A 14,615-nucleotide genomic window follows, 5' to 3' on the forward strand; every position below is an offset into this window, starting at 1 on the left:
TCCTCATTAATCCACCGAGTTTGTTCCCTGGGCTGCAGAGAAGCGGAGCGCCGGCAGCGCCGAGGGACCTGCTGTGGCGGGGTGCACCTCAGACCAGACCAGCGGTAATCCCTGTCAGCCCCTCTGGGGAGGTGCCGTACCTCACAAGACCACACAGATTTTCCTCAGGAATGTATCTAGGCCGGAAAAAAACAACTAAACCACCCCACGCCATTGCTGCTTGAGACCTGCCGAGGCGAGACTCGAACACGCCACCTCTACCTCCCCAACCACTGCGCACCAACCCCCGCCACGGCCTGACAGCACTTCCGTAAACACAGCGGCAGGCTGAGTGACAGGGGGCGGTGGCCAATCGCGGTGCCCGGGGCGGTGGGAGGGGGGCGGAGCCTCCGCTCAGCAGCCGAGAGGGGCCGGGCGGCGGGAAGCGGTCACGGGGACATGGTAACGGCAGCGCGCGAGCTAAGGGTGCGTTCGCGTTCGGCCCGTCCTGTCCCGTCCTGTCCCGGGCTGTCCCGGGCTGTCCCGAGTTGTGGAGCGGGGCCGGCACAGCTCGGCGCGGGTCCCCTCAGGCCTTTCCGCGGGGCTGGCAGGGATAAGGGGCAGCAGCTGTAGGCACGGGCCGCTTCGCAGTGGGCCCTGACGGCGCTGGTCCCGAGTGAGCGGTCCCGTCAGAGCAGGTCTAGAACGGAGCTGGAGGCTTCCAGGGTTGGGAGAGGACGGTGGGACAGGTAGCTGCGCTTCATACCTGAGTTCTTCAGTTTATCCAGAAACGCCGCTGGGTGCGGGCGCTTCTGCTCTTCTGCATGTTTTCAGTAAGGTGTATCGCCTTCAGAAGTTACTGTGCAGGTTTATTTTTGTTTGATCCTGGTTTCCACGCGTGTCTCTTAATGGTACTGTCAAGTCATAAATGTATGTAACAAAATATGTATGCTTATGTACTTTTTTTTTTTTAATGGCATAATGTAATGAGTGCTTTGTCTTACCGGTTTGTATTTTGGTGTGTTGCCACAGCCTCCCAATGGAGATAAAAGCACCTGTCAGAAGATACGAAACAAGAAATAAGGCAGCAGGAACAGAGCTGTCGTCTTCCAAATCCCGGGTCGATTGGAGGCGTACTAAAAGGGAACTCATACTACTTGACAGCAGTGACGAATCCTCAGCTACCTCTGAGGAGGAGGAGCCTACCACATCAGAAAGTGAAATAGATGAAAACGATGAAACTTTCATTAAGAGCAGTCTTTCAGATCGGGAAGAAAAAGGCCACAATGCAGAAGGAACAGATGATGAGGAGGATGAGTGCATTGTGCCTGGGAAGCGTAAGAGGTCGAACACCTCTGTCTTGTATGACAGTGATGAAAGTCAGGACAGTGACATACTGGTTAGAAAAGTTTTTGCTAAGCGCCGCTGTATAATGGATGAGGATGACAGTTCCGAAGAACAGCAACCTGATAAAACATGCCCTACAGAGAATGTTACTACTAGTAGGAAACAGAAAGTGTTTGCAAAACTGAAAGAACTTGCAAGAAAAAGTGCAGCTCGGAGATCTTGCAGCAGTGCAAATTGGGAGGTCTGGGTTTTATCTTTGAAATTTAATTGGAGAAAATATTTAATGTGAGGAAAGGCGAAGACTAATAGATATAAATCAGTGGCATTTTTTGGTTTTGAATGCATGACAAATCAGTAGTTCTGTCACATTTTAATAGTCACATTAACTAGATAACAATATTGACTGCTGAAAAGCTATCAGATGCTTTTTATCAGGAAGCAGAATACCTGCTAAAGTAACTTGGAGATCTCAGGTTAATTCCTACAGATAGACATGAAGATGGCTAATTTAAATCTGAAAGTAATTGTCATCTGGTACAGAATGATTTTTTGGAAATGTGTGCCTACTTAATTGTTACAAATTGTGAACAAATAGTGTAATGAGATGGTCAAAAAGCTAGTATACGTAGTATTTTGTCAGTGCAAATACTGAAAATTCTTGTTGTTTGAAGTACCTTTTAAAATTTAATTAGGATTCTAATAGTGAAGCAGAAATAGAAGAGGAACCGCTTTGTCACTTGCCCCTCACACCAACAGAAGGTAGTGAAACTGACAGTGGCAGCATGGAAGATTTTATAGTAGAGGAAGATGAAGATGATGATGATGATGATGATGACAACAACACAGAGCGCGTAAAGAGTGAAAATCAGCCACAGCAAAAGCAACTAAATACATCAAATAGCGAGTTGCTGTCATACTACATCCCACAGTGTAAGATCGAAATTAGTGGTAATTCTGTATGTATAACTTGCTTGTAGTACTGTTATAAAAATTAATGGGCTAAATACAAATGCTAAGTAATAGGATATGATATTTTGAAAGCAGATTCCTAAAGGCTTCAATTTACTGTGGAAGCAGTCTGATTTCCACAGTAAACTTTTGCAGTCTTTCAGTATCTTAATTAAAGAGAGAATATAATTTCAGGGGAAGGAAGGGAAACTTTATTGCACAGAATTTTTTAAGTTGGTCTGATTTAGGATGAAGTAGGCTGCCGATGCCACAGTCATTCCTGTGGAGACCTGAAAACATCAAACTCTATCCTGTGGTCTTGTGATAAACGCCAAGAGCAGCTATGTTAATTTTGTCCAAATTCTGTTCTTACCAGGAGTTTGAGGGTTTGGGGCTTGGGATTTTTTTTTTTTTTAATGTATTTTTATTCTGTGGTGGTGAGACTTGGGAGAAGAGGTCTAGAGGGGTTTCTGACTTCATTGGTCAAGACTGGCCAAACTGCATAGAGCAAGAAAACTCTTTAAGTTGTTCTTTTATGAGAACCGGTTTCTGGATGGAGCAGAGACATTTGAAACAGACCTTTATATGAGTTATTTTCTTTCATATTTTGTTGTTAAGAAAGAGATGTGTACTGATTCAGCAGTCCATGCTAGTGAATGTGATCACAAGCATTTGTGGTATTTCTTCCCCAATGAAGACCTTAGCAGAACTGTGTGTATTTGAAAGAAAGATAGAAAAAATAAACAAAACCAAAACAACAACAACAAAACCCCTCAAAATAACCAAAAAACCGCAACATAAGCCTGGTCTTCTCTGTTTTGCATTATTTCTTGCTATTCATAGAACAAATTATTCACTTCTTTTAGTGTTCGTAGCTCTTTCTGTGGGCTCTTGCTGAAAGCATATGTGACTTGAGGATGCTAAAATTGTGTAGGATCAGTGGGATGAGAAATACACTTTAAAGGCAGAATCTTAAGGGTGTGGATGTTGTACCTTGCAATTAGTTCTAAATCCATATTTAAATAAGTTTAAAATTCTAAATTCACAATAATGAAAAAAAGAATTCTTCTTACAGGACTTCTAATATTGCGCTTTTTTTTCTGTTTTTTTTTTTCTCTTTTTTGGGTAAATTCTGATGATACTGCTTTCTTCCCAGTACCTCGCTGTGATCATTATGTACACTTCAAAAGAATAGTAAAGGCTTTCCTCATAAATGCAATTGATGACACTTTTCTGAGCTCATTATATGGTAAGTAAATCACACTAAATAACATTATAGTGCATTCAAAGTTATACAGAGCCATTTATTCTAGGGAGGAGTGTTTCTCCTGATTAGAGTATAGAGCTGAGTCCTGAAATCTGCATGTGGTTTCCCTGCTCTGTAACTTTGGCAGGAGAGGGGAGGATAGACTAATCTTGGAAAAACGTGTAGACTTAATTCTTTTAAGCCTAGAAGGCTTAAAATGCCTTTTTGAGATGAAAGGAAGTGTTTCTGTGTTACTGAGCAGTAACCTTTCCAGCATGAAAGCAAAATTAGTTTCAAAACAATGAAAACAGTGCAAAGTCAGCTGATTTGTCAAAATTTTTTGTGCTCCATAGCTTTTTTTCTGAGGAATTTGGTAATAAATAATTTTAGCTATGGCGATGACTCCATATCTGATTTTTTTCCTTTCTTTTTTTTTTAACATTCGTGCTTTCAGATAAATAAAGTTCAGCAGCAGTCAGTACTTCTTGTCTTGTTCTTTCTGGGGAAGTGCTTTTTGGCATTTGGCCTAGTGGGGCTGAATGACAACCTTATATGTAGTTTCGAAAGCACTGTAAAGATGGGATTAAGGAGAGAACTGTCTGAGTCAGATTGTGGAAGACTCAGTAAAGTGCCAAAGAGAGGAAGTTTTGGTGTTATCAGAACTAAGAGGAAACAGAGAAACTGAAGTATACCACAGACCTCAGAATAAAGGCTGTATATTCTTGGAGTTAAAAATGTCTTTCATCTACCACTGCTAGTTCTTTCAGGTGGTTGGTTTGGTTTGTTTCACCAAGTGAAAACAAGCTTATGAAAAGTAATAAGTAAACTTTTCCAGATTAATGTTGTAATAGTTTCCGTCTATTTCAAATGGTATCTACTCTATAAAATGTAGCAACTTACTGCCAAGGTGCTGGAAGTAGGTGAGCTCTGTGGGGGAGCTGGAGGTTGTACATGAACATTGACTAGTATGAACATAACAAAAAAGTATTTTTGTAATGTAGATGGATTTTTCTGAGTTAATGAAAGTGAATCTCTTCATTAGCTTGAATCAAGAGTAGCTACTATAGTATTAGAGTTCAGACTTGCTTTTTATTACGAGGGGTTATTTTACGGTCTAGCATCCTCTTCATGCTTATGCTGTAAATGCGTGTGTGTAAAGTGAATAGGGAAAAACAGTTAATTGCAATTATGAAATCTATGACAATTAATGGTTTTATATAGCAAGCTAGACAGACAGTGGTCCTTCTCAGTTCTGGTGGGGTTTTTTTTGATAACAGTATTGCTAGAAGTGCAACCGGACGTGCCTGTCTCGTATTGGCCTTTTTAGCCACCAGCATGCTTGTAACAAATGTGGGTAAAGCCCTTCCCAAATCTTCGTTTGTGAAGCCTAGCCATGATGATTGCTAGAAGACATGAAAAGGTAGCTGTGTTAAGTTGCATATCTGTACATGCTGAAGTTCCAGAACAGTATGCATTGGCCTGCACCTATGAAAGTCCTATTTAATTCATGGGGTCCAGCATGTATTTGGGAGACAGTAGTGGAACAGTTGTAGTTTTGCTCATCCTCATGCTTGTTTATTTATTTTGCTTGAGTAAGTATTTGGAAGTACTTATGCTGCCTAACTCAAGGCATCTGACTGTGCTCGTGGAGTGTAAAGGTCAGTTTCTCTGTGCTCTTTATAAGTGACAAAGTGAGTCGTCAAAATTCGTGCTGTGAAGTAACTCAGAGCAGTTTGTTTTCATGGATTGCAACCACCCCCCTTATGCATTAAGAACAACTTAAATAGATTGGACAAAAAGCAAGACATTTCTCCCCTCCTTCCTCCTTTTCCGTTCTTTTAAATGTGATTGAGTCAATGGATCTTTATTTGGGATGACAACTTTTCACTTTAACTTTGATTGTAGAGTTTATTCATGTACCACTTTTAAAATAATTAAATATATTCCTTTATCAAAGATGCATGGATCACTTTTATGGGTAACAGTAGCAAATATATTGAGTAATAATTTATTAAAATCATTCATAGTTTTTAGTATGCAGAAGTATTGTGTCCTTGCAAATTTTTATCTCAAGAAACTTGTGTAAGAAAGGGTGGTCAGCAAATTAGTAATGATTCTCACTGAGCAGATGGAACAAGACAAAAGAAGTATGCACAAGATATGTTGCTCTCACTTCATTATTTGGATGACCGCTTCATTCAGCCTCGGCTTGAGAACTTAATCGCTAGAAGTCGCTGGAAGGATCGATACAAGGTGTGTAGATTCTACTTAAACAGTGAAGTGGCTTCCAAATCATATCATTACTGACTTTTTTTTTTTAACACTGTAATTCTCTGTAAAGGTACAACAATTGGTGTAGTTATATATCCTTTTTAATAGAAACTCATTGTTCTTTAACTTACATAATTTGTTTCAATGCTTATAAATATCAGAAATATTTTATGTGTTTATAACCAGATAAACATTCGGGTAGCAGAATGGAATCTCTTCTCAGATATCTGAATGCTTCTCCTGCTAACTTCAGCAGATGACTTTTTGAGCATTTTTCTATGACTTTCTAAATGTTATAACAAAATTTCTTCCTCCTCCCACAAAAAGGTAAACTAGTGTGCTCATGAATCTTCTACTACTACTACAAAAAATGAAGTCAGTATACAGGAACAGAGTCATCATATGCATACTACTAGAATAGTATTAGTGTGATAGGTGTGGTGATCTAATAATCACTGTAATAATGGGGTCTGGCCAGTGCAGAGAGACAGTGTATTTATTTGAAGGAGAACAACTGATGTAGTTGCACCCCTACCCCCTAAAAAAAAAAAAGGTATGAGAAAAATTCTACCAGGATGTAGAAGCCATTTTCTAGGTCTGAAGCCAAAAGAAAGAATTAATGAACTAGAGTGAACTGAGTGAAGTGTTGGAAGATGATGGAGAAGGTCTGTGTTCACAACTGAATGATGAAAGATTGCAGATTTGAATCTCTTTCATTTTTCTTGGACTAATTTTTTGTGAGTACAGAGAACTCAGCACTCTATTTGAGGCATCATTCATTTTACAGAGATTCTTTAATGTTATTTGAAATCTATTTTTCAGGAGCGTGTGGATTGTTACCCAGATGTTCGCATAATCTTGAAAAATCCAAAAACTATGTATTGTCAGGCCTGTGAATTGAAGCGGTATTGTAAGTTTAAAGTGTTGCTCTCTGGACAGCTTTATAATAGTAAAACTTTGGAAGTGGATGACTTCATGTCAAATGACAAGCAGGTAACTTCAAACAAGCACTCTATTTTTAAGCTTTGTGTAGTATTACAGAAACTTACCTATCAACACATCTGTCTATAATGCTAGAGGCAAGTGTTAGGCTATTGTATTTCCATGTTTAAACCCTATTAATTTTTTAAATATGAGGACCATTTTATAGTTTGAAGTATAGTCTTGGATTTAGCTAGGAATTATGAAGGAAGTTCCTACAAACCTTGACAAGATGAATGGAGGCATTCCCCTCTGTCTGTCCCCCCTTCCCTCTTTCTTGTATGTTGGGAAAGAGGTAATGAAAAGTATTGTCAAATAAATCCGACTTTTATCAAGAAAATAAATTACATCTTTTTCTGTGGTATTTGTTTTTGCCTGTGTCACAATGATCCGTGCAATATTTCCTCCCCACTTTTACCACTTAATATTAGTACTGGATGCAGCAGATGTAAATGCTAATAAGTGTACCCAGCCACGAGCTGGGCTTCATGATAAAGGATAAAGAGCTCTAAGACATATGACAGGGTTGTTGATAACTCTTTCCCTTAAGTCAGAATTGACATTTGCCTCTATTCTTTTCTCTGCTTCAAATCTCTGCAGTCAGAGTCCCATCCAGGGCAAGAAGGAAACTCTAGGTACATGGCAACCTACTCAGCATGCTTGTCTTTTGTGGTACTTGAGGAAGTAGTATGAAACTCTGTATCAAGGAGGCTGACAGCACACGTGAAGATTTACATACTAACCAAAGTACTAATATGAGTACTCAGTTATTTCTAAAATAGCTTTTTGTTTTGTCAGTAACAATTAATAGAAGATTGAAAATCCTAAAGCAGATGTGTATCTTAAAAGAAGGGAAAACAGTGGTAAAGAAATTACATGACTGATGCTCTGCACGTGCCTGGCATTCCTGGGTTTCACCAAGTACCAGAAAAATACTATGATTTTTTTTTTTTTTTTTTTTAAATCTTGATGAGATCCTATGTCTGTATGCCAGGAGTCTGAGACTTGAAATCAAGAATTACATTTTCCTCATATTTTCATATATTCTAAAAATCAGAATGCCTTTTCATTGAAGGTAGATCACTTGAAAGCTCTTTACCTTTGTGTGTGCCTATAATGCCCTTAAGACTTTCCCGGCAGGGATCTTGCATTGATTAGCTTTCAGAAATATTGTAAAAGTAACTTTCTTTTTGATGGACAAGCATCTCCCTTGAATGATTGTGTTTTCTATTTTGTGACAAGTAAGGTTTGTTCTACATTGGGTCAGAATTGTTAATTCTGTGCCTACTATTCCTCTAGCATTTGGAGTGTCCACGTGTACTCCAACAATTCTTGTTTGCTCTAGGTCCAAACACTGAGTGAAATAGTGCCCTGATCATCCTAATAGTCCAAGTGTGACCTAGTCAGAATTTACTGCTTCATTCTTCAGATTTTTTTGCTCACCTGCTATTTCCCACATACCTTTTCACTCAGGACAAAGTATCTTGGCATCTCAGTTGCATTGACGCTTGAAGTTGCTGATCTCATTTTGAGAAGACTTACTGCATTATCAGAACTACTTGCATTTTTTTCTCACTCAGTTGTCTCTACTATAACATTTTAGATTAAATTATATTTTTGGAGTGAAAGACATCTTTCCTGTTGTTACATGATGTTGCATTAGGCAGTCAATTTAGATAACTTCAGGAGTCACCTAAAGTAATTTAATAATAACATAATATAATTTTATTTCACAGCTGAGCCTTTTGAAGACCTTGACTATTAAAAACTTGGGTGTTTCTAATATTTAGACATCATCCCTTCAAATTTACAGCTACACGTTATGATTGTTATGCTCTCCTTAGGTAATGTAATTCATGACCTCTTATGAGAAACTCAAAGTACACAATTTGTCGAGAGTAAAATATTACTATAGTTTACCAAGCTGATATCCAAGTTTTGCCTTTCTTCCCTTTCAGGAAGCACAGATGGTATTTTTGTTTTCTTTGTGAGTGTAAAAGAATTTTTGAATACAGATGAAGTTCCTCACTGTATTTGCTGAAAAGAAAAAAGTTTCAGAACAAGTCTTTTATTCAATATATTTGATAATGAGGTATAATGGGATTTCTTTTGCAAAAATGAAGTGAAGCCCTTGTCAGACTGGAAGTACATCGTACTGAAGTGGAAGTCTATATGGTTTGGATTTTTTCAGATTTTCTAACTTAGAGATTTGAGGGGGGTCAGTGTGATTACCGTGTCATCATCTTGGGCTCTGCATGTAATGCAGGAGCTAGGAATATCTGTGCCAGTTTTTCTTAGATTACAGACCTTTCTGAACAGCAGTTGCTGATACTCTGTTAGGAAAAGTATGTACGTGCATGCTAGTCAAGAGAGCAAGGCTTTTCCAGCAAGGTTTTGCCACTTGTTTATTGCAGGAAAACAGTGAGTCCTCCAAGCACTGATACTGCAGTCTGTTGTACAGTCATTATTCCTTACATACAAGCCTCTAAATGTAGATCACTAATTTAAAAAATTTCAGGTTTTCATGGGAAGTGTGTGCTTTACCTAACCAGAAATAATAAGGGAACCGGCACAAGAATTTTATCTTTTCTCAGCTTCCAACTTAACAGTTGGAAATAACAGTAGCAATTCCCTCACTGCTGACCAAATGTTGTCCTACATAAAGTGTTGACTGTTTTTCACTTTGGAAAAAACTTGAAATATTTAGCTAACTTGCTAGTTCATTTTTGTCCTCTTTAGCTTAAGAGTAGAAAATGAGAGCTTTTTTTACCCTCCGTACACTAGCATCTGGAGGCATGTCTGCTATGTGCATGCTCAGGGGCTGTAAAACAGTCAGGAGAAAGAGTAATTGAGCACTTTCCAGTAATTTTTTATAGTGTCTTTATAATGCAACATTTGTGTTCTTATGGTGACCTGCAATTTAGACTGCTAAAAGTACTGTTCTCAAGTTGTCTTTAAAGTTCTGATGACAATGCATTGATCGACTTGTCCTGCCAGTTGAGAAAAAAAGAAAGGAGGAAAAAGTAAAAAGAAAAAAAAGGCTCATAAATCTGGCATTTCACAAACTTGATTGATTGATAGAAAAGGTAGTTCAGCAATGGCAGATGAGATTGAATGGAAACACATAGTTGGACTATCTTCTATAGATTTGTTTGAAAATACCCAAGAAAAGTGGATGTGGAGAGAACAAAGACAGACCCCCTTTTTCTGCATAAAACTTTCCTTTTCTCTCAGAAGTATTGTCCTTTGCCAATAGAAAGAGAAGAGAAACAGCTGTTCCAGTTTTGCTTAGGCTTGCAGTAATTGTTCACTGTGTAGATGCCAATTCTCATTTCTTCATGGTCAGAGGAATCAAACAATTTAGAGGTATCCCCCACACTTCCTTGCTCTTGTGTCACCTGGATTATAAACTGTTTTCTCTCTCTGTTTTCATGTTCTACTTCTGTTTATAAACATGCTTAGAGGACATGGATTTAGTCACTACATGTTGTGTATTGTCAGGCCATGCTCCTGCATTCCATACAAAGTGATTTAACACATCTTTGGCTGATAGGGCCAGCTTGAGTAGATAAGTTAAGCATTAGGACAGAGGGACTGAGAACTGCAAGAGGAAAAAATTAGAATGAGCACAGTACTGAGATTCTTTCCAACACTGCATTCTGAAATAGCTCTTTATTTTTAGACTATCATTCTTGCTTTAAAAACACAATGCATAGTTACATTTATATGATATTTAGCTATTTGCATTTGGCATTTCCCCAATGTGGCAGTACTTTACACCTCGCATATAAATAAGCTATGAAACTCATTGCCACAAGATATTTTTGGAGGGAAATTATTAGTGGGTCCCAAAATCCTACTAGCTGTTGTCACAGGGTAAAGAACTAGGCCATCAGTTTGATGCAGGATGGTATCTCCTGTTTTGCATCACATAATGTTCCAAGTGCCACACCTCATTGCTTGGGATACTTGGAAAGTTATGAAATGCTCTACAAAATGCCCCAGCTCAGTTCTTGATTGTTTCAGTATTTGAAATGATAATTCTGGAAATTTGAATAAATCAAGCATTGGTTGGTAGGTCTTGCACATCAGAAGCACCTGCAGCACCAAACACAAGCCTTAGCTTTTCATTTTTGGGGATAGTACAAATGGAGCTGCATATAGGTACAACGTGTGCATCATCACTAGAGAATTGCAATATAGTAATAGGCATTTTTTATCTCAAGATGTTTAACAGTGCAGTTAATAACCATTTTGACTTAGTGATATTATGTCTGCTGATATCAATTGAGCTGCTGGTTTTATATAAAAATATATTTCAGAAATTAAGTATATTCAGATATTTAAGGTCAGGTGTTTTGGGGAACTGCTCACAGATGCAAACATTTGGTCATGCATTCGGAAAAGCTCGCTGAAAATGCAGGTTGTAAACATCAATTAAAACTTAACCTTATTGTAATTTGAGATAATTCAGATTACTACCAGTGGCAACAATAAAAGGTATCAGTGTTGTGGCTCAGAAAAAATCATTTTTCAATTTATAACACAGTTGGTTCTTTTATATATATATGTGTGTGTGTAATGTTAAATTATACAATTGCAGCTTGCATTACTGATGCAAAGAACTCTGACCTTTAGCCATTTATGTGATTGTTACTTGCAAAAGTGTGACAAGACATCAGTCCAAAACAGTGCTGTTCTTGAAGGATAAGCTGATGAGGTTTGGTTTTGTTGTTTTTTTTTTTTTCAGAAAAATTAAATCTATTTCTCGTGTATGTATCAGGAGCTGAATTTCTTTATGTTTGTATTAATTATGTTGCTTTGAGTGTAGAAAACCTGACCCCCGAAAACCAGCCAGACATGGATTTCTTACCTAATAGGCTTTGTCTCCTTGGGTTAGAGTAGTGATCGGTGCACCTGTGGGTCACTTAGAGAGGATAGAATCCTCTTCTGATTTGCCATTGTATCTACTGGAACTACTGTTCTTGTAGAAGTGGGACAAAACATACTCTTGTGAAACACAGGATGTCCTTAAATGCAGGTGAAAATTGACTCCTTTTTCCCTCCCCACATCTCCAATTTCATATACTCTTAGTGAAGATTTAGGATGGCGAAAAGATTTTTGTAACCAATGTATCACTCTGTATTTTCATCTTAGTGCTGATAGATTATAACAAATTTACTGTGATCCATGTAGTAACGAGCATAGTTACCACTTGTTTACCTATAAATACTGCTGTAAAGAAGACTGTGAAATAAGACAGTTCTGTCTATTCTGCATGGAAATCTTAGAAATAAGACTGGTAATAACTGGGAGATGTAGAGGCTTTGATTTCTACAGCATTGTGGCCTAGCTGTACCTCTCACAGATTAATGTCTGCATTCTACCAAACCTCACTTTTCATATTTTATTTTTATGAAATTCAACACACCCCCTTATATTTATTAAATAAATATTTTGAGGCATACGTCTATTTGTATACTTACGTATTTGTTATTGAAAGTTAATCAGTCTACAAAATGTTAAAACTGGTATTTCATGTCCTAGGAAGTACTTACATATTAAGCGAAAGTAAACAAATGATTTCCTCTGCTTTCACAATATGATGGTTGTCTAAAGTGTTAGTGATTTTGTAACAAAGTTCCACCAGGAGATATGAAAGATACCACCAATTATAAACATGGTTGTGTTTGCAAGAAGACCGTACTGATAAGCTGCCATTGCATAGACTTGCTGGCTGCCTGCTTGCTCATAAATCGTTGTGCTGTGGCTGTGAAAACTACATGGTTTTGTACTGATTTTATGCATGTAGCATCATTCTGTTTATTTCATTATTCAGAAAAATTTCCTGGACTGACTAGAGTCATACTAGACTAACTTACCAATTCTATATATTGTCAAACTAATCAGTTCTATCAGAGAGAGTGATTTGTTTGCTCTGGCCTAGGTTTTGAAGGTTGGCTTGGTGTGCGCAAATCGTACAAGAATTTATCACAATTTGAAGCACTTCAAGTACAAGTTGTATGTGGATTGCAGCTCTGTTGCCGAATTGGATGGTGTTGAGGATGAACCAGTCAAAGACACTGTAGAACGGCTTTTCAGCCACTTGGAAGAGAGTGGGTGGATTCAGAAGGTATGCCCAAATTATTTCCTCTATCCTTTTTGAAAGAGATAAAAGTACATTGAGATAAAATGTCTGATTTAATTGATCAGTTCTGAATTATTGGCCTTGTATAATACAACTCAGCTTAACTGTTTATCCATTTCTGCTGACCCAGTCTTTCAAACACGGCTACGTTGCTGTGCTCACAAAGAGTTTGTATCAGCTTTTGACATGAAGCTTTTTGACAGCTGCATGATCTCTGGGCTGTGGAGGGCAAACTCCTCTTTCATTTGAAAGCAACAACACAACAAACTCGAGCTTTAACTTAGAAAGATTGGAAACACGTACATAAGGCACAGAATATTTTAGAATTCTGTTTATTTACACTGAAGCACTTTGAATTATTTAGGAACACTTTATGAACTATTTTAAGACAACTTGAAGTACAATTGCATTTAGCAAGCTTTCAGATATCATTCTTTCTAAATTGTTATTGACATGTTTGGTAATGTGTTGAACAAGAAAAAGCAGTCTTTACATAACCTAGTTATTAAACATTGATAAAATAATACAGGTTTTATTTCATTTGCAGAGATACGATGATCTTGAAGATTGCATGGATGATGCAGACAGTTTTCAAGAAGAGAAAATTGATTAAGTGATCATATAGCTCTTTGAAAGACATCTTATAAAAATTTGAATGGCCTGCTTTATCTGCATGCACTTTATCTCTTCTTGGACTTCAAGATTCTATTTAGGCTACACCAAAATTCATATATGCCTTTAAACTGCTGTTTGATAATGTGTTGTATCTTTTTTTCTCATCTGTGTCAATAATAACCCAAAGGTTTACCAAATCAGTCCTCCAGTCTTACTGCATAAATCATTTTAAGTTTCCTTCTGTTCTTAGAAATAACAGCTCAATATCTATTTACTTGTGAAATAAAACTTCCACCTATGTATATTGAGCTGTATTGTAGGAAAGGTAGGAGATGCTGAGATCTTTTGAAATGAGCGTGTTTGGAAAGGTAAGGCTATGTTATACAAGAACTTATGACTGCATCTTACCTTCCTTATTGCTCACTATATGCAAGTAGGTCCAGCCAGTTAGAATGATAGTTACAATAAACAGAACCCAAATGCAAAGATCTATTTCTGCTCTGAGGAATCAGTATAGACAGTTGCAAGGCAACAGAGGAAATATTCTGTGGTCCTGACTACATTTGCAGCACAGTAGTCATTCCTCTCTTGAGAGAGTAGGTGATGAGTCATATTATAGGCGTCATACAGACTGAGTCTGGCTTAGCCATCTAAATGAATACATGGGCCCTCATTGCTGTCTCTGAGAAGCAGCTGGGGCAATTTACTCAGATTTTAAACATCAAATTACATTGTGCAAACATAATGGCAGCAACTTGCAGTAACTGCAAGCCTAAGAGAATGGATTAATGTGCCCATGCAAGATAAGCGGGAATTCTTACAGTGTAACTTCACAGAATGTAGGAGTTACTCAGAAGCAGGATGCATAGCTTACCAGAATTACATGAAACCCAAATCAGAGTAGATTTTTGAGGAGTTAGGAAGTGTTGAATAAGATACCGTCCATCCTGAAAAACTGGACATGTGCCGGCAATGTGCGTTTGCAGCCCAGAAAGCCAACCATGTCCTGGCTGCATCAAAACCAGCTTGGCCTGCAGGTCAAAGGAGGGGATTTCGCCTCTCTACTCCACTCTGGCGAG

The 14,615-nt window shown here is 38.1% G+C and overlaps 1 protein-coding gene across 5 annotated transcripts; it reads left to right on the forward strand.

Annotated features, from left to right (window-relative positions):
• Window positions 1-364: 364 nt before the first annotated feature.
• On the forward strand, window positions 365-13,733 carry CCDC82 (coiled-coil domain containing 82). 5 transcript variants are annotated; one of them, XM_032678670.1, is made up of 8 exons: window positions 365-465; window positions 1,012-1,567; window positions 2,019-2,256; window positions 3,431-3,523; window positions 5,649-5,773; window positions 6,614-6,784; window positions 12,721-12,906; window positions 13,469-13,733. In XM_032678670.1, exons 2-8 carry the CDS (start codon window positions 1,019-1,021, stop codon window positions 13,532-13,534), a joined length of 1,428 nt encoding a protein of 475 aa, XP_032534561.1. In that variant the 5' UTR covers window positions 365-465; window positions 1,012-1,018; the 3' UTR covers window positions 13,535-13,733. The 5 variants fall into 5 exon arrangements, with proteins under 5 accessions (XP_032534561.1, XP_032534563.1, XP_032534558.1 ...); XM_032678672.1 differs by lacking the exon at window positions 365-465 and adding an exon at window positions 473-591; XM_032678667.1 differs by lacking the exon at window positions 365-465 and adding an exon at window positions 738-817.
• Window positions 13,734-14,615: the final 882 nt, after the last annotated feature.

This window comes from Chiroxiphia lanceolata, chromosome 2 (assembly GCF_009829145.1).
Source record: "Chiroxiphia lanceolata isolate bChiLan1 chromosome 2, bChiLan1.pri, whole genome shotgun sequence".
NCBI classification, from domain to species: Eukaryota; Metazoa; Chordata; class Aves; order Passeriformes; family Pipridae; genus Chiroxiphia; species Chiroxiphia lanceolata.